This window comes from Chroicocephalus ridibundus, chromosome 2, assembly GCF_963924245.1.
Source record: "Chroicocephalus ridibundus chromosome 2, bChrRid1.1, whole genome shotgun sequence".
In the NCBI taxonomy this organism is placed as follows: Eukaryota; Metazoa; Chordata; class Aves; order Charadriiformes; family Laridae; genus Chroicocephalus; species Chroicocephalus ridibundus.
Window position 1 is genome coordinate 161,454,456 of NC_086285.1, and position 23,285 is coordinate 161,477,740.

General features: G+C 39.1%; 1 protein-coding gene across 1 annotated transcript in view; it reads right to left on the reverse strand.

The window, feature by feature from the left end:
• The window catches only part of ZFAT (zinc finger and AT-hook domain containing), a 95,532-nt gene that overhangs the window by 37,901 nt on the left and 34,346 nt on the right, over nt 1-23,285 (reverse strand). The window contains exons 5-9 of the mRNA XM_063327579.1: nt 17,843-17,993; nt 16,122-17,575; nt 14,738-14,970; nt 5,458-5,545; nt 1,420-1,569 (exon numbers count right to left, since the gene is read on the reverse strand). Coding sequence (XP_063183649.1) covers nt 1,420-1,569; nt 5,458-5,545; nt 14,738-14,970; nt 16,122-17,575; nt 17,843-17,993 — 2,076 coding nt within the window. The remainder of the gene's footprint in view (nt 1-1,419; nt 1,570-5,457; nt 5,546-14,737; nt 14,971-16,121; nt 17,576-17,842; nt 17,994-23,285) is intronic.

Sequence of the window (23,285 nt, forward strand, 5' to 3'; positions counted from 1 at the left end):
AAAGCTGTGTTTTATTGTTAATTAGCATCAGATTTGCTAACGGCTCACGCAGTCGTACTTTTTTTTCTTCCCCTTGGTAAGATGCAAGCACTTCCAATTTCACTTCTCTCAAACTTCTCTCATGTAATAGAGATACGCACAGTACGTCATCTAGCAGAAGGTCTACAAGAACAAAGTAAATCCTTCAAAGAAAAGTTGAATAAATCTGAACTGGCAGAGTAGTTCAACAGTTTCATGAGGCTCTGGCAGTTTTAGATTGATATTCATGGCCTTAAAACGAGATTTACAAGCATGAGGAATTACAGCCTATTTTAAGCAGACTTGATGGCACACTTTGATTTTGGAATAAATTTCCATGCACCTCTTTCTCCCGATAGCTAGATGAGGGGAGTTCCAAGCTTTCTTGGCAGAATAAACAAGCCGTATCTATGGAATACACAAGTAATTGCTCTAAGCCTATAATTTGGCATTACCTGAACTCCTTAATGGAGTAAAGGCTACTGGACCACTACTATAGTACAGGCATGTCAGCTCATAGTTAAAGCATTCAAACAAATATGCAGTACTAGCAATAAACGTCTGAACTATCTGCACGGGAGCAAACACTTTGGAACAAAAAACATCAGTTCGAGAGTCCCCATTATCCCCCTTATGCAGAGGGATGGCTAAAGAAGCCAAAATAATGCTCCAACGCCATCGGCAATCTGTTCCCTAAATTATTAACTAACTAAAGAGCACATGAGTGGTCTTTCACCTGTTACGAAAACAGAGAGATTGAGTAGACACAAGATTTCAATGGGCGGAGATTTTAACTCCAAGGGATTTTTAACCTGTATGTTGTCATATTACTGGAATTTCTCCCCTAAAAAGTGACAGGATCAGCATTATCTCACAGGTTTTTTATCGCTGTTTATGTCCATGTCAGCTCGCTGCCACGCTCAGCATGATTTAATTAAAACATGCACAGAAGTTATACGCATACGTCAAAGCAACTGCATTTCAATTGTTTTACTAATAGATTTCCAGACCAAGTATTTTTGGAAAAATGTGAAAGCAGCAGCAGTTATTCATGAGAAGTTATAGAAAATTACTTGTCTTAAGAGACTGAGCATGTATTTAATTCACTCCTCACTAGCATTTATTCTAGAATACTTTATGGAGGCTTATGAAAGAGTTTTGGAAAAAAAATGGAATCATAAACTTATTAACATTATTTAACATTTAGGCTGTCTATTCATATTATAAGCATACAGTTCCCTATGTGTCCAAAATCTATTAAACTAATTATTTAACCTCCATTGTAGCCTAAAGTTTTTGATTCAGGTATAGCGATAACTTTGAATTCCTTTTTATGTCAGCAGAGGTTGTGTGGAATATGAGACTGATGATATACCCTAAATCTTAAAAGCAGAGTTTTACCTTCATGAGCCCAAATATGACGCTGAAGGTCTGATCCATTCTTCATAAAATAAAAATCACAGTAGGGACATTTTACAGCTCGTTTTCCAATAAGTCCTTTCAGCTGAACTCTTCTGCCAAGAATCTCAGAAATAGTAGTCATTGAAACCTCTGAGAGAAAAGTGAAAAGTAATAAAAACCAGAAGGACATGAGGGAATTTGTTCTATGTTATATAAGTAATATTGAAGAGCTACATCCTGATTCACTCCAACTTTTTTAAAGCCCTACTTCCCCTACTGCCTCTTAGATAAGACCTGAGCAAACAACATAAGCACCTTTTTTCCATTAGAACTTCTAAGATGTTCTGTCCTTCCTCTCTTTCTCCTCTGTACTCAGTGTCCCCGCTGCCTGGCTAAAAAAAAAATATAATTGATATATAAAAAAACACACCTGGGTGTGCCACTGTCTTAGAAATCATTTTCCAACTATGAACTTCCCAATAAGCTAATTTGGCGCTTTTTTCTTCAATATTTTCAAAAGGTTTTATTCAAGATTTCATCCCAGATTTCCAGATGTCAAGGCTACAGTTATCAAAATGCATGATAATCAGAAACATCAAAGTTAAAAACAGACTCGCAGAATAAATGCAATTGAAAAGGACCTCTAAGGTCACCTGCTCCAATCAGGGACAACTTTGGAATTACAACTTCAAAGTTACATCATCAAGTTGGTCAGGGTCATATCTAGTCCTGCTCTCAACATATCCGAGGATGGACATTCTACATTCTCTTGGCCCATTCCGGTGCTTTACCACCTCTACAGTCAAAATTATTCTCCTAATTTCTAATCAGAATCTCCTTGCTTCAACTCATGTCCCTTCACTGCACAGTTCCACGAAGATTCTGGCTCTGTCTTCTTTTTAATCTCCTATTAGATAGCTGAAGATAGCAATTAAGATTCCTCTCCTAGCCTTTGTTTGGAGACTAAACACAGACTAAACACACTCAACTCTCAAAGTTTTTCTTTCATATGATCTAATGTTTTGGTTGACACAGTGAAAAAGCTCAAAATAATGAAGTTTAAATTAAAATGTCCCAAACACACATAATGAAAACATTGCCAAATGCTTTTAAAAAATAAATCCAATTACTCAATGCATTTCAGGTGAATAAAATGCTATCACTTGACTAATGAAAGTACAGCACACATTCAATCTAAACATTAAGACACAAAATCTGATGACTTATGCCCAAAATCTTATAAAATTTGAAAGTTACATTCTAAACTTGGATTTTTACCAAATATAAACTGTCATACCTAATCTCCTGATGATTGGTCCCCGAGTGGAATCAAGAATCCTGCCTGAACTCATATGCACAAGGAAAACAGCCTCAAAATTGAAATACAAAAGCCCATGAACTGAGCAAAGACACGTTCTAACGTACCCAGAAAAGAAAAATACAGACCCAAGTCTGAACCCTCATCCGCCTTCTATGGTTTAGATCCTTCATTCGCGATTGCAGGCTACTGTCTACTCAGTAGGGATCCATGAAAGCTGATGCCTCTCATGTCTCAGAACTATTAACGAATGTCACATTAAATCAGACAGTGGATGGAAAGGTAGATAATTCTGAGACCTGGGATCAGAATCCAAGACTCCTCCTTCACTGCTGTGTACCCAAATCACTTGGCAGTAAAGCCAAGCTCTCCTATCTCTTTGGTTTGAAATACTGCTCTACCAAAGTCTACACAGATTTTTGTCCCACTGCCTTCAGGGGACCACAAGCCAACTCCTATTCTCTGCAAACATAGAAGAGGAATGAGTATTGTTTTATTTCATATTTTCAACTTGATGAAATAGAACAGACAAGAGAGAGGTCATGCTGAATGATATTAAGAAAGGAAGGAGAGGAGAGCTCCAGAAATAGCATTTTAATGATAAATATGAAAGGGTTTCAGTTTAAATTAATTTTTGATATGTCGTTTTAAAATTCAATTCCTTTTAACAGTATCCATTTTTCCTTTCATCTTTATTCTTTCCCATTTACATTTTTAAAAACAATTGTACTCACTCCACTGCAGTACTTGATAGTTTATACCTTCAGACCCCTTACATTTATTTGGCTTGTAATTAAGTATGTTGTACGAATAAAGGATTTCCTCCTGAGTACAAGGACAGCATGCACAGGAAAAAGATTTCTGCATTAATTCTCCTACATATATTGAAATAGTGTTGTTGCATAACTACAGCATAAGCACATCTGAGATGTAGTATTTCTTTAGTACCATGGAGATATATCTAATAAATCTGGTATGTTGCTTCTAAGTTCTATTCGCCTACAACGTATGAATTAAAAATGAGGACACAAAATAATAGGCTGTGCAGATTTTCTTTTTTAAACTTACTTCTATTATAACCCAGAGTTTAAAAGAACCCACTTTGCTAGATCAAAAAATTTACACTACACTTTTAGCAGGATTCAGATACCAAATGAATTGTTCAGAAGTATTTAAATGCATGAGTTTAGCACATCAGTGCTCCAGAGTTAACTGCTATTTCTGGGCCCCGGACACAGCACACAGTAATAATTCAGCAGTCAATGGACCAGTGCAGACCAATGGCAACCAGTAAGGGCACAGTACGTAATGTACTGCTAGTTCATGGATCGCATTATTTAGGGAGACCTCCTATACTCCCTGGCTGAGACAGCTTTATAGGTACAGCTCTTGAGATGCAATTTCTATGCTCACTGGGTGACATACCTCCTGACTACAGTATAGCACACAAGCTTTTCCTCATCTCAATTTGCTGCATCAGACATGTCCCCTGATGTATGACAAGCCCTCCAACCACACTGCTGTAGAGTGGTCTGCAAATAAAGAGGTTTGGTAACTAAAGAGCTAAAGTGGGAGTTAGTTTGAAATTAAAGTGAAGGAAAATTGTTTAAAACACGGGTCTAGCACTATCTAGTGGCAGTAGGAAGATAAACTACTGCTTCACCTTTTATGTTGTATTTCAGACATAAACAAGAAAAGTTATGTCATTTTTACCGGATTTTTCCTTCCCCAAACTCAGTTTGAGTGTGGCCAGTATTTTTTTTTCTTAAAATCAAATTATGTCAGGTGATAAGTAACACAGTAGATAAGTTAATTAAAGTATGTTGGCCAATGCAGTCAGCTCTGCTTCATCCACAGTAGCAGTGCACTTTTATCCAGCTTTTATCCAAACAGATACTGAGAAGGAAAGCATAGACACAGAAATGCGGCTCTGCCAAGTTCACATCGGTCAGATTTAAATCGGTCCCCGCACCAGTCACTCGGGTACTTTGGCACTGAGCTCCCAAGATCTGAGAAAGGATTGTTTACTCGGGAACAGCACGCTGACTTACTGCATTCATTTCATGTTGTGCTTGCACTGGTAAATCAGGGCGCTAGAACGCAAGGTATAAACACAGTTTGAATGGACTCCAGTGGTTAGCTCGGGTCCAGCCAGGCTTGTCAGCTCCAGCTTAAGACTGGCCATGCTGTATCACAGCTGGTTCGAGTAAGAGCCCTGCTGCAGACTTCACTGGGCCCTGGACTTAAAGCCCAGCCACACACTTAACTGAGCACACACAGTCAGCTCAGGGACCTCTGCATTCATGTGAATTACCTACAGACAAAATAATGGGCAATAAATGCATTTCTGTCAGTTTATGTATGGCCAGTGGGAATTTTATGTCTCATGTGTTGTTACAGGATGTCTATATGACTAATTCTAAACTTCCCAATGCTTAATTTGAATTCACGTAGGTCCTCTTTTGGAAATGAGTTCTTTGCCAGATGAAGACAGATTTCTTAGTGCAATTACCTGATACACTCCACAACACACAAGCTGGAACAATAACTTTTTTCACTCTAAATTCTAACAGCTGCAAACCAAATACAATTCTCTAAACCAGTTAGATTAGACATAGCCCCTTCTCTTTCTTTGGAATGTAATCACATTACGCTGCTCACTCTAAACCTTTACCCGTTTATTGCAATAGACTGAGAAATTTTCCTTGATTTTTTCTTACCAGGGTGATTCGTCTTGATGTGCGATTTTATAAGTCTATCTTCAGAAAATGACTTCTCACACACGGGACAGGAATAACTCTTTTTATCCTTAAGCAAGCAAGAAAGAGAGAGATTGTATTATCAGTCCACTGCTGTAATCACTATAGTCGTTATTCAGTAATACATGGTTCTCAACAAAGTTATAATTGAAGGTTCAGTTTTTAAGGAAAAAGCGAGGATATTTACAGTGAAATAAGTGAAGGAGAAATATAAAAGTATTCTACGCACATCATTAATCCTCATGAATGAAAGGCTCCAAGTTATAGCACATGAGAAAAAGCACAATAAATGTAAGCATTATCTTCTGACCGACTCTTTAGAGAATCAAGAGTCGAAAGATCAAGTCACATAACAGAAGGAAACGTATTTGATATAAGAAGTAATATTCAGGCTTTTTTTCATGTTTTTCACAAGTCCACCCTTCTGAAGCCTAAGGATCACATCTCATTATTCTGAACACATCCACCAGTATGTGCATTTATAATACTACTTAATGGCCTGAAATCGAGCAGAAGAGTTAACAGTGACAGATGCCATTACTTGTTCAGCGTCTACATTTCTAACTGCTTTATAAATATTCAGCATTTTATGTATCACCAATAAACTATTATTCTCCTATTTTGATTTGAAAACTTACAGACTACTCTGGCTTTTATCAGTGTCACTGACGTTTAGAAGTTTTACCGCCATCAAACAAGTTGACAAGTGGAGAGTTTTGATGCAATTTCTTCCTACATGCAATTTTAGTGTAGTTGTGATTTTCGTGTTTTTACAAATGCACCTAACTCCATATAAAAATGTAGGACTTTTCTCCATTAATTGGTAAATTACCCAATTTATAATAATCTTTGTTGGTTATTGTATAAATTGAAGAGGTTCTTCTTTTCAGAAGTACTTGCCGACACAACAGACTGGATGCTTAATCAAACGAGTGGGTCATCCAGTCACCCGATTAGATTAACATAGATTAACCAGATTAACATACGAATGGACTATCAAAACAGCAGATGGGTGAAGAAAAGTCTAGTTAATCTTGACAACTAGGCAGAGAACCAGATAACATATTACCTGGTGGGAGACGTGTACCTACCAAAGTACCAAGAGATCACTGTAAAATGTGAGCTGAAACCATAGAATAGATGTTTCACTAGTTATTTCAAGAGGACAGAAAACGTCTCGAAGAGTGTGGAAGGAAGATTAGTGTACCAAAAAGAGACAGAACCTTGTGTTATGAAAGAGAAATCTGGAGTTAACAGGAGAATAAGAATCCTGCACTCTATCAGTTTCTGACCTGAGACCAAACAGCACCTCTAAATAGCAAGGAAAAACGTACAAGGAGGTTATTGTGTATATGTGTATATTCCACAGTTATACATGTATAAATGGACAGCCCTTTTAAAAAAAAAAAAAAAAAGGCAAAAACTGAGGAGTTTTCATAGCAAACAGGTTTTGGAATACGATACGGGTATTTGCATTCAGCATCCTGTACCTCTGAGAAAGAAATCCCTGTGTTGAAGTACCTAAAAATTAAAACCAGAGGTAGCCCTAGAAGTCATGGGCTGAAATAGCAATAAAAAAATTTCATGACAGTAGGATATGGAATACAAAGCTCTCATGGCCATTAACATGGCAATGGCACAAGGAGAATTCTGCCTGTGCTGTTAGAAGGCCATTTGCTCCTGTGAGAAAACCCGCACCAGAGACTGGGGATGGCAGGTCCTAAAGCATAACCACCATGAGCCAAGGAGAGTATCTTGCTGTGATGGACTCGGGGTAGTCACCATCTTGACCCCTGAGAATCTCAAGTGAAGAAGGAAGAGCAGAGAATCCTAGCTGAAGCCTACAACGCTGACAAAATCTTCTCGAGAAAGAGCTGTTAATTTGCGGCATTATGGTCTCTCAAATGATACAACCTATTATCCCTAAACCTGCTACTCATGATTTTAAATTTCTACATAAACAAGTTGCTCAAATGAAAAATTGTAGATTAATTCTAATAAAGCTGTATAGCAATGGTTGCACCTTTTCAAAGACCGGATCGTACCATCACGTTCACAATTTGGCATGTGTAAGAAAAACATAAACACAGTATCATTTAGGGGCTGTTGAGGGGCCAGCTGAAATTTCTTGACAGATCTCAGTCTGTTCCTTAAACTTCCTATATATCTGGTTTCAAAATATACAATAAATTTAAAAAAAAAAAAAAGTAGTATACTTCTAACGTACAGTCGGGTGTTGCTGGTCTTTAATACTCATTGTAGTATTTCTCAGTGTGCTCAAAACACTAGGACAAATACACCTTGTTGTTTCATAAAGTTAAACAAGCATAAAAAAACAATAATACAACACTCCATTCCATACGCACTACTTTAAGTAAAATGCTGTAATTGTGACAACTTTACATCCTTGCTAGTACTCTTCAGGAAGGCAAGGTTATAAGCTTAGGCCTGATAGAAAACATCAAAATCATCAAGAGCTCTAGAGCAACATGAAAGCACGGGCACCAAGAACAATCTTTCCACATAATGACGGTAACAAAATTTTTCAATAACGAAATACTCCAAACAGCTTTCTTCAACCAGTTAGAAAATTATCTATACCAAGTTCTGCAGTAAATGATCTTCAGAAGGGGGATCTGCGGTGTAACAAACAGATTGCGCTTCTGAGCACCAAGTGCCTTCAAAGCATATGTGTCAAGCTCCAGTCTCTCATCGAAAGAAGCTGAAGTCAAACCTTTCATGGTTCTTCTTTCAGGGCAGTGCCACCGACTTATGGAGCTTACGTTACTAGTTTTGCATGTTTAAGTGTACTTCCGTCGGTGCCCTGAGAGCTTGTGACAGTGCTGGTCCTTCAGAGTAATCCCGTCCCTCTCAAAACCAGCCTTTAGGAAATCCTCCCTTGCAAAGGAAGCATTTCAGAGCACCCAGGTCACAACACAGACCCCGAAGGAGGTGTGCCCCACCACAGCTTTAGCTCTTCAGAGTGCCCTTGTCATAGGCAATGATAGAGACACTTTGAAGGACTTAGTCTGAGGTTGTAGTAATACCTTCATCACATTCTCAGCATGCAAGTTTTCCTCTGGTAAGAATAAATTATTTATCCTGTGCCTTATCGCAGTGCCTGCCTCCTAAATGCATTTGGTTGTTTTTTTTTGAAGGGCACAAACAGAAGCGAAGTATCAAGAGAGATGGATCTACCTTTGTTAGAGACCAGCTGCCTAGTCTAATGACCTACTTAAATTTCAAAGTCTCTTCCACACTTCCTGAGATTTAATTAATCCCCCCAATAGCCAATTTGAGAAAATATAAGAAACTTAAAATAATTCCAAAATAAAGCTAGCTTTCTGACTGGAATTACTGTTCACATTCCACAAATCAGGAATAAATGAGTTCCATAAAAATTCTTAAACTCAGTGAAAAGATTAATCTATTACTGTCACTGAATTTTCTTGTTTATGCTATGTTTCATTAAAAAGTAAGGCCACTTACACAGGAATCACAATGCCTTTCTCTTTATATGAATGAATTAAAATTGTGCTGAGAAAGTATCAGCTATATTGCATTACCAATTTGCAGCTCTCTGAAGAGAATTTTGGTTCTCTAAAGCACGTGTTTCAAGATAATTCAAGGGCTAAGTGTACTCGTGTACAGTCATCGAAAGAAAAATGAAAACCCTCTGTATATGTAGCATTTAAACCAACAGACCACTATGAAGTTTATTTAATGAATCAAATAGTACTAAATACGACCTACACGGCAAAACAGCAGAAACATCAGCAGCTATTCTCCTGCACTCATCAGTAAAGAGACATTCTGATGACACAAATATCTTCTTTTATGAACATACATTGAATACACATGACCGTATGTTGTATGATGTATACGGCAATTCTGCCACTAATTTTGAAAGAGACACTGTGAACTCCAGACTGCTTTGTTACCAGTTTCATTAATCATGTAAAATTAAGACCATGGCTGCCATAAAAAATGTTCAGGCCCAAATTAGACAACTATGTTACAGAAATAACAATCCGTTCCCCTCCTTTCAGTAGCAGTGACAGGATTTTACGAGCAGGCCATAAAACAAAGCTCTACTAAGTATCGGTACTCCGAGAGGATTTCCAGCAAAAGTTCCCACAACACAATTAACACAACATTTGATTTTGTGATTTCATAGAGGAATAGAGAGCCAAAGCCTGCTCCTGCACACACTCAGATCAACAGAAATTTAATTTCTAACGTCTATGGGAACAGAATTAGGCCCCCGAGTTACATTTCTGAGGAGTGAAGACATCCGGAAATCTTCACCACAGTTGTCATGACGTTCAAATCAAAATTTTCACAAAAGATTCCTGATTTAAGATGATGTCCTATTAAAATGCAACTTAGCTGAACGGATCTGATGTACCCAGGAGGCAGCTTTGCACACGTGTGAAGGAGGCTACGGAAAAATTTGCAAATGGTTAGACAGACGTTTATGAAGTCTGGCAAGCAACAGAAATCACAGCTCACAAAATGACAAGCACCTGCGGACGGTACTGCTTAAGCATTTTATCGTGACATAAATAGTAAAAATGAATGGCTAGCTGAAACTCATTATGGAAGCAAGGACCGAGAACAAAAGCCATTTTCTAACCAAGCGTTTGATCGCTGGACCATAGATTTTCTTGGTGAATTCCTTCCCTCTCCAGTACCTTGCATTCTTGCCTACGCGGTGGCAGAGCTCCAGAGGTAAAGGTATCACAGCCAGACTGGTGACGGTCTGAAAATGAAGGCTCCTCAGGAAGGGGAAACAAGCAATCAGAGCTCGAGTATCTCACTTCCTACCGAAAGCTCTAATTACGCTATTATATGAAAGGTCAGCAGCATAATAAAATTTCTAAGCACCTTTCCGAAGACAAGAATCTTTCACATCCTGAAACATACGTGAATGCAGACACAGGCACCCAAGAGCAAGGGGCGGTTCCAGGTCTGAACTCCATTTTTTTACAGAGGTGCTTATCTTGGAATATCTATTACTATACAGATTTATTACTATATCTATTACTATACAGATTTAAAATAATTTCAGACACAAACCCCTCTGTGGTGTTTATGTGCTCAGCATATTGAGTATTGTAAAACCCACTGGAGGTTGTAAACAAACTCTGGTGCCTACATCGGCATTGTTTAGTTCCACAACTGGTCCCTAATGTTACCATTACCTCATTCATAACTATAAATTACTCTAAAGTCATTATAAACTGCCCACCCCTTTCCTAGGCACTATGACACTGAAGTGATTCACACATGTCATGGTCTGAACTTCTAAAGAGCTCCATAAATGCCAAGAATTGTCAAAAACCACTACACAAGACGTAGAGGTGAAAGACGGCTACTGAAAATCAGAGAATATATGCAAAATGTTGGTTTTAAATCAAGCTGAGCCTGAATTGCCAGACTTCAAAAGTAAAAATCTTCCCTGTAACAATGATGTGTAGCCAATACTGAGGCAACAGGCAGCGCATACGCAGTCCCCTTCATCATCCCCCAGGGAATAAACAACCCCAAATTCAGTGCAAGACCTGGATGACGCACAGAGAATAAAATGGGTGGCCATACACTGTGTGACAGGGATGAACAATAAGCTGCTTTTCATTAACCATCATTCATCTTGTTCAGCAAAGACGACAAGGATCCAGTTGAAAAGCAGCCAGCAACAAGGTAAGGAAAGACATGCATTCATACAAGGAACTCAACGGAGGTTGTGATATTGACTGTCTCTGAGGAAGCTTTAAGTTTAACATTTATTAAGTATTGATTTTGCCAACTAAAATTAACACTGAAGTAGCTTTCCACATTTAATGGTGCATAGTTTGTTAAAGTACTATATTTTGGAATGAGTGGTCCTGTTCAGTGAGGTATGCGTTAAGTAAATACACCAAGCAGTGGGCACAAGGACCAATATGAAAACCGCCAAGTTTAGTTACTGAGTAAATTCTAGTACATGATTTTTTCAATCCATTTAAATACTCAAATATATTTGAGGGTAAGCATCGGTAAGCATAATTCTGAAAGATCTCGCTGTCACACTGCTTTTAATTCTGAAATGCGTTTTCTTGGTTCTCTTTAGTATCATGAAAATGATCCTCCTGGTGGGAGCTGTCAGACATTCATCACACTTGAAAAACAGGTACTTACATAAGGATATAAGGTAACTAATTTTAGGCTCTTTTTCCTTAAATAGTCTCAGACATCATTTACACAGAATTTTGCCATCAGATGGACATCATAAACTTAATAAATTCAAGAGCAGCCTGAAAGAATGTCTATTAAGGGAGCTTTCCGCACATTTTGTAACAGATTCAGATTCTGTTTAAAATGCCTACAGAATTGGGGGACAGAAGGGGGAAAAAATCTTCCCTTTTGTGTCACCTGTTTTGTTTTTTAAAGCTCTCCTGCAGTTACAAAAGACTAGTACTTTACAAGAGTAGGAGGTGAAGTGTTCTGTTCTGTTACAAACACCTTTAAAGGAACTTTAGCTGCGGGAAGTGTTGTCCAAGAGCCTACCTGCTGACTGCAGAAGATGTCCTGAAACCACTAGGCACAGTCTGTTAACAGCTTTTTTAAGTAGCTGTGCAGGAATTGTCCACATCCGGGAAAAAAAATCAGCACAAATCTTTAATTCAAACATTACATTTCACTAGCAAAAGGAAGTGTGACAACAATATTTATCACAGTACTTGAAGTAAATTGTGATGTTGCTTTCTCACGTGATGAGGAGGAATGTGTCATCGGTGGTGCATTCTATCAAGGATCTGTAAGACTTATTTACAAGACAATGACAGTGAAAATGAAGGAAGGCCCATCTGTATGAGTATTTCCTTGTTCTTAAAGGATAGAAGAGTGAGTGCTGCTATTAAACAACTGGCATTCTTTTTTCCTCTGCTGGAATAAGAATAAAATCCAGAAGAAGGATAAATTGCCTTTTGGAAGTATTTTACCTCACAAATTATTAAAAACCCAAATTGCGAGGACGTAGCTCCTGCCAATTTTCTCGCACTATCAGTCAACAAAGTTTAAGTACAAATAGCATGCCTGCCAACCATTTTATGGAATCCTAAACTGTACTTCAGTACCAGTATCTTCATATAAAATCGTATGAGGTACTATGCTCCCCCTAAGCACTCCAGATGGCCTTCAGGAAAGACTACAGTCAAAAGTGGAATAAATTCGTTATTCTGGGAGAGCAGGCTCTTGCCAAACACCCTTTTCTAGAGGTCAATTTGGAAAAAGAAGGAGCTTACCTGTATTCATACCACTTGTGACTGCACGCACACTGTAACCTCTTTAGGTATACACAAGTCTAGAATGTCCCAGATCAATTATACCTTTGCAAGCAGAGAGGATCCTGCCATGTGGTAGGAAAAGAAGTCCATGGCACGCAGACCTTTTCTTACAATAGCTTAACCTCTTTGGGCTACTCATGGAAAATAACACAACACCAAGAAGAAAAAGCAAGACGACACTGATGTGTGAGAATCACACACATAATGTGAAAATAATTGGTTTTTCTTAATCTTGCACGAAAAGCATGTAAATAATTTCACTTCTAAAAAAACATCTTAGTCAACAATGAATAACATTCCCATTCCTTAGTTTTAAAATATTTCTTATTCTGAATACCGTGATACGTTTTTAAAAACATACTTTTGAAACACATGCAAGTAGGGTTGATGTAGAAAACATATTTCCCCAAAGATTATTCATGTTACAATGTTGGCTCAGAGCAAGATCACAAAGCAATGTTTTGTGCAAAGAGGGCTTTCAGTCAGGCATGCAGCCCTTCGCGTAGTCTCACAGAACACGTGTAACAGGGCACGTTGAAGAAGTAGACCAGACCTGTTTTTAACACCACAGCATTCAGAGCTGGAAGGCTTACTGAATAAGATAGGAGCCTTTAAAACGTGATCTCTTCATCTTTGTAACCACAACAGAAAATGATAGATGTCAAAAGAGATCAGCTACAACTAGCCAAAGATACTGGGAAAAAAAATAATTCTTCTCAACAACTTCAGCTTCTTCTGTCTGTAGTATTTAAGAGAGGAACATATTTTCATTTTACCATAGCCATCTATTTATGAAGGAAGGAAGTTCAGGTCCATGGAATTAAGTAAAGTAACAATAGTACCAGACCACATTTTGCTCCCTCAAAACTCAAAGAATCTGAGAATACTGGGAAAATCAAAGGGAAAAAATGGATACAGACATACTCTAATGGAAACTACTACAAGAGGGTCTGTGCAAACCTCATGAAGTTCAACCAGGCCAAGTGCAAGGTCCTGCATATGGGTGACAGCAATCCCAAGCACAAATACAAGTTGGGCAGAGAATGGATTGAGTGAGAGTAGCCCTGAGGAGAAGGACTTCGGGGTGTTGATGGATGAGAAGCTCAACACGAGCCAGCAATGTGCGCTTGCAGCCCAAAAAGCCAACCACATTCTGGGCTGCATCACAAGAAGCATGGTCAGCAGGTCGAGGGAGATGATTCTGCCCCTCTACTCTGCTCTCGTGAGACCCCATCTGAGTACTGTGTCCAGCTCCAGAGTCCTCAGCACAAGAAGGACATGGACCTCTTGGACTGAGTTCAGCAGAGGGCCACGAAGATGATCAGAGGGCTGGAGCACCTCTGCTGTGAGGACAGGCTGAGAGAGTTGGGGTTGTTCACCCTGGAGAAGAGAAGGCTCCAGGGAGACCTTATTGCAGCCTTCCAGTGTCTAAAGGGAGCCTATAGGAGAGATGGGGAGGGACTCTTCATGAGGGAGTGGAGTGATAGGATGAGGGGTAACGGTTTTAAACTGAAAGAGGGGAGATTTAGATGAGATAATAGGAAGAAATTCTTCACTGTGAGGGTGGTGAGACACTGGAACAGGTTCCTCAAAGAAGTTGTGGATATCCCATCCCTGGAGGTGTTCAAGGCCAGGCTGGATGGGACTTTGAGCAACCTGGTCTAGTGGGAGGTGTCCCTGCACATGGCAGGAGGTTGGAACTAGGTGATCTTTAAGGTCCCTTCTAACCCAAACCACTCTATGATTCTGTGAAATATCTAGTTGCTGTAACTCATGTATTCCCTGCACAGAATTATGCAGAGGGAGCTCAGGTAAGAACTCTTACCTATGTCTTCAAATATTGCCACACTATTCCAAACACTATGATGGTGACACTGAATTTAGACAAACATACCATTTTGTTTGTTACTTACCAGTTCTGTGTGAACTTTAAGATGTGCCTGGAGCTTGTATTTATCCGGAGTAGAGTAGTCACAATGTTCTGTGGGACATTTCAGCAAAATATTACTGTGTTTCTGAATGACGTGACGTTTAAGGCAATTTTTGGTGATGGAAGAATAATTGCACTGGGAGCAGTAATATAAATGTTCTCGAGTATGCGTACGAACATGCATGTCGTAATGCACTTGGTACCAAAACAACTTGCCTGAAAATAAATTTAGACATGAAGAAAGTAAGTTCTAAACAATTATTAATGAAAATTCCAATACATACCCAATTTTCTGTTTGAATCCTGTCCCTTTTGTCTGTAATGAAAACTTGTCCTAAAGATACTTCGCGACTGAAAATATGTTTACAAAACCCACTTTTGTCTAAAAACATGTCTTATGTCCTGAAACAGCCTAACATGGGCAACTTTAATACATATCAATGATCTTTTTCCTAATGAGAAAGTCCTTTAAATCTATTCTATGCAAAGGATCTGAAAGGAACTGCACACTAAAAGAGACTTTCAAAATCTTTTTTCTTACTTCCTTTTATGCTATTGCTTCCTAAAAGCTTTTCTGACATAATAGCACCAAAAATAAAAAGTGCATAGCAATTTATCTAACGTACAATGTTATGGTGTTTCAAAACTTTCTTTTTTTTCTTCAATTTTTCTTTTCCCTTCTCAAGGATGAACCACAAGATAAATCCTAAAGTGTTTCCCTTCCAGTTATGTAAACACAAAATTTCATTTAGAGTAAGTGGGAATGGTGTATTCTTCCCACTTCCATAAACTCAGAAAACCAGTAACAGTTAGAACAGTTTTGATTTGATACGACATAATGAAAATTGTTTCAAAAAAATTGGTTCAAAGCAAGTACACAAAAATATGCCAGTATATGTATAGCACAGACTGTATTATCGCACATCCTTCCATACCATATGAAAAAGACTCTGAATTTTATACAAAGCTGATAATGAAGCTTGAGCATTGAAGCACTGACCAACGTGTGCTGGTCACATGCCTAAATCTGCTGTGCTTGGCCCCAGTGAAAGTGATGAGGTGGGGAGAGGCACGTGGACAGAAATAATCTAATTTTATCAAATTCCACATCAATGTAAAATTGAGCCTAACGCAGCATTGCTATGCTATACTCCGCTAGTGGGGGTTTTTTGAGATTTGAGTCATTTCACAGTATTTATATAGCACAAAGTAACTATCTCGCTGGACCCCAGAATCCATACTGAACTACAAAATAAATACTGCTACAAAGATACACAAATATATCAAACACTATAAACCAGAGGAGGAAAAAGATGGCCCACTACATAACATTTAAAAAAACCTAACATAATTCTACTGCTTCTTACCGCAATATTCACATTCTAAGTCTCCATAAACCTTCCTTATCCTCTCACACAACTCTGTGTTCATTTGTCTCTTCTGCAAGCTATCCAAGATCTGCATAAAGGCAACAGCTCCGCTGCCGCTGTCTGATGGAGCTGCGTTAGAAGGGGCTGCCTGCGGACCGACGGCTGCGTTAGCTTCTGGTGCTGGCGAAGGGTTTGTGGTTTCTGTTGAATTCTGAATTGGCGGATTGCTTGTTTCTGACTCACTAGAAGGACCAGATTGAGTTCTCTCTTCAGAGACTGGAAGGTTCTCAGTCATTGCATTGTTCTGACTCGGATTTAAACTTTTGTCTTCAGGCAGCAAAAGCTGAATGTCTTCACCCTGCTCATTCCCAGAACTGCAGTGATTAACCTCCTCTTCATTTGCAGGAGACACTTTTAACTCATCAGAACCAGAAGTACCGTTTTTGAGGAGAAAGCAATCTGATGCTACACAGGATTGAACGTCTGTTGTCTGACACAGCATCTCTGTGACATTCTCCGCCGGAGGGTTTTCAAATTCTAACAAAGGAACCGTACCAATTTTTAGGTCACCATTGTGTTGACCATTATGGTTTACATCTGCAGCTGTTGATTCACCTTTACAAGCAGATGGTTGCGGTGTGTTACTAGCATCAGCACTCGTGACAGTTGATGCAGCTGCATTTTGTGCTAGCTGGTCACCAAGGGCTTCTGGCTGGATATCCCCTCCCGGCTCAAGCAAGCAGAAACTCTGATTGATAGAACTGTTAAAAACAGAACTCTCCTGCAAATCTGCGTGGACTTCTTTGATGTGAGCACGGAGTCTTACAGAACTGACAAATTTCTTCAGGCACACAGAACACACGTATACAAATGGGTGCTTTCGCACATGAAGCTCAAGGGCTTGGTATTTAGTGGCTCCATGACCACAGAGCTCACAAGCAAAGGGCCTTTCATCACCATGAACAAGCATGTGGCGGTCACGATCGAGTTCATTTTTGAATTTGCGTTCACAAATATGGCAGTCATAAAGAAGTTGTCTTTTGCCCTCTCGTGTCATCAAGCGAAGCTCATCAAAAACATCCTTCACCTTTTTATCCTGAAGGTCATGTGTTTCCTTGATATGCTTGATCAAATTTTTAACATCTGAGTACTTCTTTTTGCAGAAGCGACAATGCTGCTTAATTTTCTTATGAACTCTTTCAATATGGACTTTGAGATGGCCTTTGCTGAGACAAGTGAACGTACAATAATCGCAGCTAAACTTCTCCCCTGTATGTTTCCGCATGTGAACGTTAAGGTTGGCTTTGATTGCACTGGCGTAACTGCAGTATGAACACTTGTAAGGTTTTTCATTTGTATGTATCCTCAAATGTGCTTGGAGGGAGTGTTTAAATTTGAACACTTTGTTACAGTATTCACAGGTAAAAATCTTCAGTTGAGTTGGACCCAACCTGAAAAGAAACCAAACCAGTTATATTTACAATATTGAAAATTGGTGACATACGTCGTCAAAATTTGCACAGATATTCACGATGGCAGAAATGTTTACTTTAATTTATTTTAAAATGGTATTCTCCACAGGCTTTTTAAGTTCTACAAGCTATGCACAGATTATTTTCAGCTGTTCCTTTGTTTAAAAGACTCAGAAAATATTTCAATTTCATGAAAATGGACAGGGAAGCATTTAATGAACGCAAACATAAGTACTTCAAAATTACCTGCTTGATTTCATTGCCTGTTCATATGGGGTTTGCTGAATGGCATATTCTTGGTATCCTCTTCGTTGCGATGGGTCTTGAACTGTTGCCTCTGGAGTTGTGGGTTCACTTTCTTGGGGAGCAGCTTCAACGGGAACAATTTTTGTGGCTCCTATAAGCAAGAACAAAAAATGTTCACTAAAAATATCATATTAAAACACGCATTGTCTATAATTTACAAGCATAAAGACAACATTAAGCCCTGTATTCATTAGTTCAACTATTTTAGTTTCTGTTGTTAAATTCATGTTCATAAAATGATGGATACACTTCCAGAAGACACCAGTACTTCCACCACAGATCTGCTTAAATAACAGGCCAGGACTACTAGTTCTGAGGGTTATTCATGGTGCTTGATGCCTCCTCCTATTTTGAGATCCTACATCCAAATACTTCCACCTTTGAAAAACTGTGACTTGTCAAAATGCAATTTTAATTTTTCTGTTTCTGCCTCATACTACATCCTTTGAAAATTTCAGCCAAGCTGAGGCTGGGGGAAAGACACTGGTTCGTCTGTATTTAAAAGTCTGCACATCTTTTTCTTAAACAGATATTTTACTGCTTATATTTTGCGGCATGGTGCCACTCCATCAGAATAAAAGAGTATGTTCCATGTGCACTTCTTAATCTCCATTAGAAGCAGGAATAAAGGGGTTCTAATACAAGCAATAAGATCAGATTCCATCCATCAGAGCTTTACAGTTAGTTGAGGCAAAAATAAGCGTATTTTGAGATGCGATTGAACTGAGATTATTTAGTTGGGTGTTCTTTATTTTCTGAACAGTGGCTGGAAAAACTTAATGCTGGGCTTCCACAGTTAGCATTGAAGGTAATGAAAATTCATAGCAATATTAATTTACACTGAAAAAAAACAACGTACAAAACCTCATGTATATCAAACCAAGCACCCATTATTGATTGATCCCCTCCTTTTTAACTTCTTTGTCTGCCTGTAACTCATCTAACCCACACGTTCAATGGGAATGCTGTTATCTTCAAAAGTTGAAATTATATAATTTGTATATTTATGTATTTATTCACATATATATAGTACAATTATATATATGTATTTGTGAAATCCTCATATTCCACTAACAAGTACTATAGAAAAATCTTTGAAAAAAATATGTTGCTTTCTGGTTTGATACTGAAAAATGACAAATAAATGAGGGACTATATACCGAATAACAAAAAGAAAACAGGACGTGGAATATGTAGATGAACACCCATCCATCCTAGGATAAAAATATTACAGGGCCTGTAATTCTGTCATATACTGGGCATAAGGAGGTAAGAGAGGTTGCACATGGAAGTATCTTTGAATTAAGTAACGAAGTGAACTTCGGGTAAAACTGAAATTTAGTAAGTTTCCCTTTATTTTCTTTTTCCTGGATATTATATTAGAATCTGATCTCCTTTCAATTCACCCGATTAGAAGCTGAAGAGAAGAAAAGTACAACACACCTTTGTGACAGAGAAAATAATTTACAGTAAGAATAAAAGAAATCTGACACATGAGAGCCTAGAAAGCAAAAGACAGAGTCAACATACTCAATATATTTTTAACAGATTCTCACTGTCATTCTAATATAAGTATATATAAAATGAAACACCTGAATAGAAAGAAGAAAGTTCACAGAATGATGCATTAGCTATTTCTTTAACAAAAGTATGAAATTAATTCTTGTTCAACATAAAGAGCAGGTTCCTGAAGATATTATTTACGAAATATATGCAGTATTAACAGAAAGTCTCTGAAACAACAATTACAAGAACAGCAAAACTAAACCACAGAAAGCACACAGTCCAAACACAACCAGCTGGTTAACAAATTACTAAATCTAGTTTTCCTAAAAAAACTTTTAGCTTGCAGATGAGAAAAAGCATCAGGAAAAGGCAGGCAAAGTGCATGGGAAAAGTCAGTAATGGAGGGGGGGTACCTAACACCACATGTGAAAGACTTCGGGGACATTAAGTTGAGGAAAGCAGTGCTGTAGACAAGGGAGAAAGATGGAGATCCTGTGGGACCTTCGGAGTCATTTAAAGTGGGAAATGGAGATATTTTAAGAAGAGGCCATTTGGGAGTATGTAAGGCTATTGAAGCTTTTTCTATCAGATGGGACATCAGCCGAGTCTGCTGCTCACTGAAGTGGCTGGATCTGAAAGTGGCTTTTTTAGACTACTGTTTTTTAACAATGCTTTTAGTTCTGTACTAAAGATTCTGCCGGTTGATCAGAACTGATCTTCCAAGTTTTCAACCGAAATGTTACCAGAGTATTATCATTTCGTCCTGTCACTCCCTCTCCCACAAATGCCAGGTTCTCCAGCAGGACTGCATCTCCCACATTACACTGTAGTAGCCCAGTGAGATGGGGCCTTGTCATTACAGTACAGGAGACGTGCTTTAATCTGTGGTTTCACTATAAAGATGATAAAACAGACATTAGACACCAGACAAGTGTTTCCGTACTTAAATATGACTAAAATAGAAGCGAATTCTTCTATATTTAGAACAAGTCAGTTAAAAGAAAACCAATCTTGAACTGCTCTATACACAGGGTTACCTCTTTCAGACCTCCCATTTCCTGAATGTGAGAGGAAGATCCTCATTAGATGCTCTGCACTGAACCTCCTCCGTCCCCTTCTGCCTTTCAGGATGTTTGAGCATTTCCTGAAAAGACTGCTGGACCGTTTAATAGACTTTTATGCTACCAGTATAAAAATTTACTCACCTAAGTTAGGTGAACCAGGTCACCAGTATTTTGCCTACTCAGAGTAGACAGAATCATAGAATGGTTTAGGTCGGATGGGACCTTAAAGACCTTGGAAAGTTCCAACCCCCTGCCATGGGCAGGGACACCTCCCACTAGACCAGGCTGCTCAAAGCCCCATCCAGCCTGGCCTTGAACACCTCCAGGGATGGGGCATCCACAGCTTCTCTGGGCAACCTGTTCCAGTGTCCAACTTTCCAAACTTGCCCGGCCACAGTGTGAGACAATTGAATAAGCAAAACTGGTAGATAAAAAAATCCTCTGACAGAGAAAATGGGTATGTGACTGTGCACGTGGATGTATATTTATTTTGCCACTTTTTTGAACCAGTTTACCACAGGCTGACACAAGCACAACCACCGGTGCAAAAAAGGGGAAGTGAACTGGGAAATAAGAGGCAAGCAGGAAAGCTCCCTTGGCAACAGTCTGTTATTAAATCCATTCAGATGTGTCATAAACCCACAATCACCATTCTGTAAGCTACAAAAAAAAAGTCATTTTCAACAGAAAAGACTGTTATCAGTTTACCAGAAAAGACTGTCATCAGTTAAACTAAGTCTGTCCCAAACCAGTAAGCAAAACAATATTCTTCCACTCTTCCCCCCTTCCCAAAATCTTGATGGGAGATGGAACCAAGTGTTCATAAATTGCAGCACAGGGTGTACAGCAGGAGAATACGGCTGGCCTTTTACTGATAGCGGTTCCCCAGTGGAAACTGGGGAGAGAAAAACCTGCACAGTGTTGTGTTAAGAATTTTTAGGAGAAAAAAATACAGCTCCTTTAGAAATCAGAAAATGATTTGCATCAAGAATTTAAATATTTTATGCTATTTTTGTATATCATGAGCTCTACCAAAAAAACTCAAGAATTCTATCATTGACCATCTTTACAGGAACTTAAAACAACTCTCCTACTAACAAGCTGAGCCTTCAAAATATTATAGGACTCACATAAAACAGCAATTTAAATGTTCAAAATAGAATCACTCCTGAATCAAACTAATTGAGCATGAATAATAAATTGGTTTTAGAAGCCCTGATAATATTACAGAATTTAAACATGGGAAATAAAATACATAAAAAAAACAGAAGACTGAATATTTGGCAGAGTTTAAAAACTGATTCTTAGAATTAGACTATGAATAAAAGTATCTGCCATTCACAACAAAATACTTTTAGATGTGCATATAGTTGTAGTTATTCACTCTCTTTCTTAATTGCGATGATTATGAAAAACTACTCCAGCTAATCTGATGCAGGGCACTTGTGTTCATGAACACAGCAATCCCTCTCTTCAAGGTCTTTGGGTCCCTCCAGTTTTAGAATCACAGAATGGTTTGGGTTGGAAAGGACCTTAAAGATCACCCACCCCCCCTGCCCTGGGCAGGGACACCTCCCACTAGACCAGGCTGCTCAAAGCCCCATCCAGCCTGGCCTTGAACACCTCCAGGAATGGGGCATCCGCAGCTTCCCTGGGCAACCTGTTCCAGTGTCTCACCACCCTCACAGTAAAGGATTTCTTCCTAATATCTCATCTATATCTGTCCTCTTTCAGTTTAAAACCATCACCCCTTATCCTATCGCAACGCTCCCTGATAAAGAGTCCCTCCCCATCTTTTATATAGCCCCTTTAGGTACTGGAAGGCCACTATAAGGTCTCCCCAGAGCCTTCTCTTCTCCAGGCTGAACAACCCCAACTCTCTCAGCCTGTCCTCACAGCAGAGGTGCTCCAGCCCTCTCATCATTTTTGTGGCCTCCTCTGGACCCACTCCAACAGGTCCATGTCTTTCCTGTGCTGAGGGCTCCAGAGCCGGATGCAGTACTCCAGGTGGGGTCTCACCAGAGTGGTGTAGAGGGGGAAAATCACCTCCCTCGACCTGCTGGCCACGCTGCTTTTGATGCAGCCCAGGATGCGGTTGCCTGTCTGGGCTGCGAGCGCACATTGCTGGCTCATGTTGAGCTTCTCACCCACCGAGTCCTTCTCCTCAGGGCTGCTCTCAATCCCCTCATAGACCAGCCTGTATTTATTTGTGCCTGGGACTGTCCCCACCCACGTGCAGGACCTGGCACTTGGCCTTGTTGAACTTCGTGAGGTTGGCATGGGCCCACCTCTCAAGCCTGTCAAGGTACATCAATGCCTGCACAGAAAAAAAAAATCTACCACTTTTATTCAAACTGGGTTAATGCAAGATTTCAGATTTCTAAAGCTGTAAAACTATTACCTTTTATCTGCCTCCCAAGAAAACATTATAGAAAAGGAACACGGGGAAAAAATCGATGTTGTCCGACTGTCCTTTCTGGGAAGTTAAAAACTAACTGATCTGTTTGTTTGAAGGGATTTTGAAGAGATCAATTTAGTCATAATCTACTGAACACATGATGTAAAGCAGTGCCACAAACTGAAATAGTGTACAGCAAAATTACAGCAAACTGTTTATGTGATACCCCTAAAAGCATCTTTCATTCAAGAAGGGAGCCATACAATCTGAATATTTCCCCTATACTGTGGACAAAATACAACTAAATCTTATAGCCTTCTCCATTTTTCTAATTGATAGACGTCTTCAACAGGATTTTACTGCATCGGACACGGAATATCTCCATGCATCTCTAAAGCTAGATAACAGGTGGCTA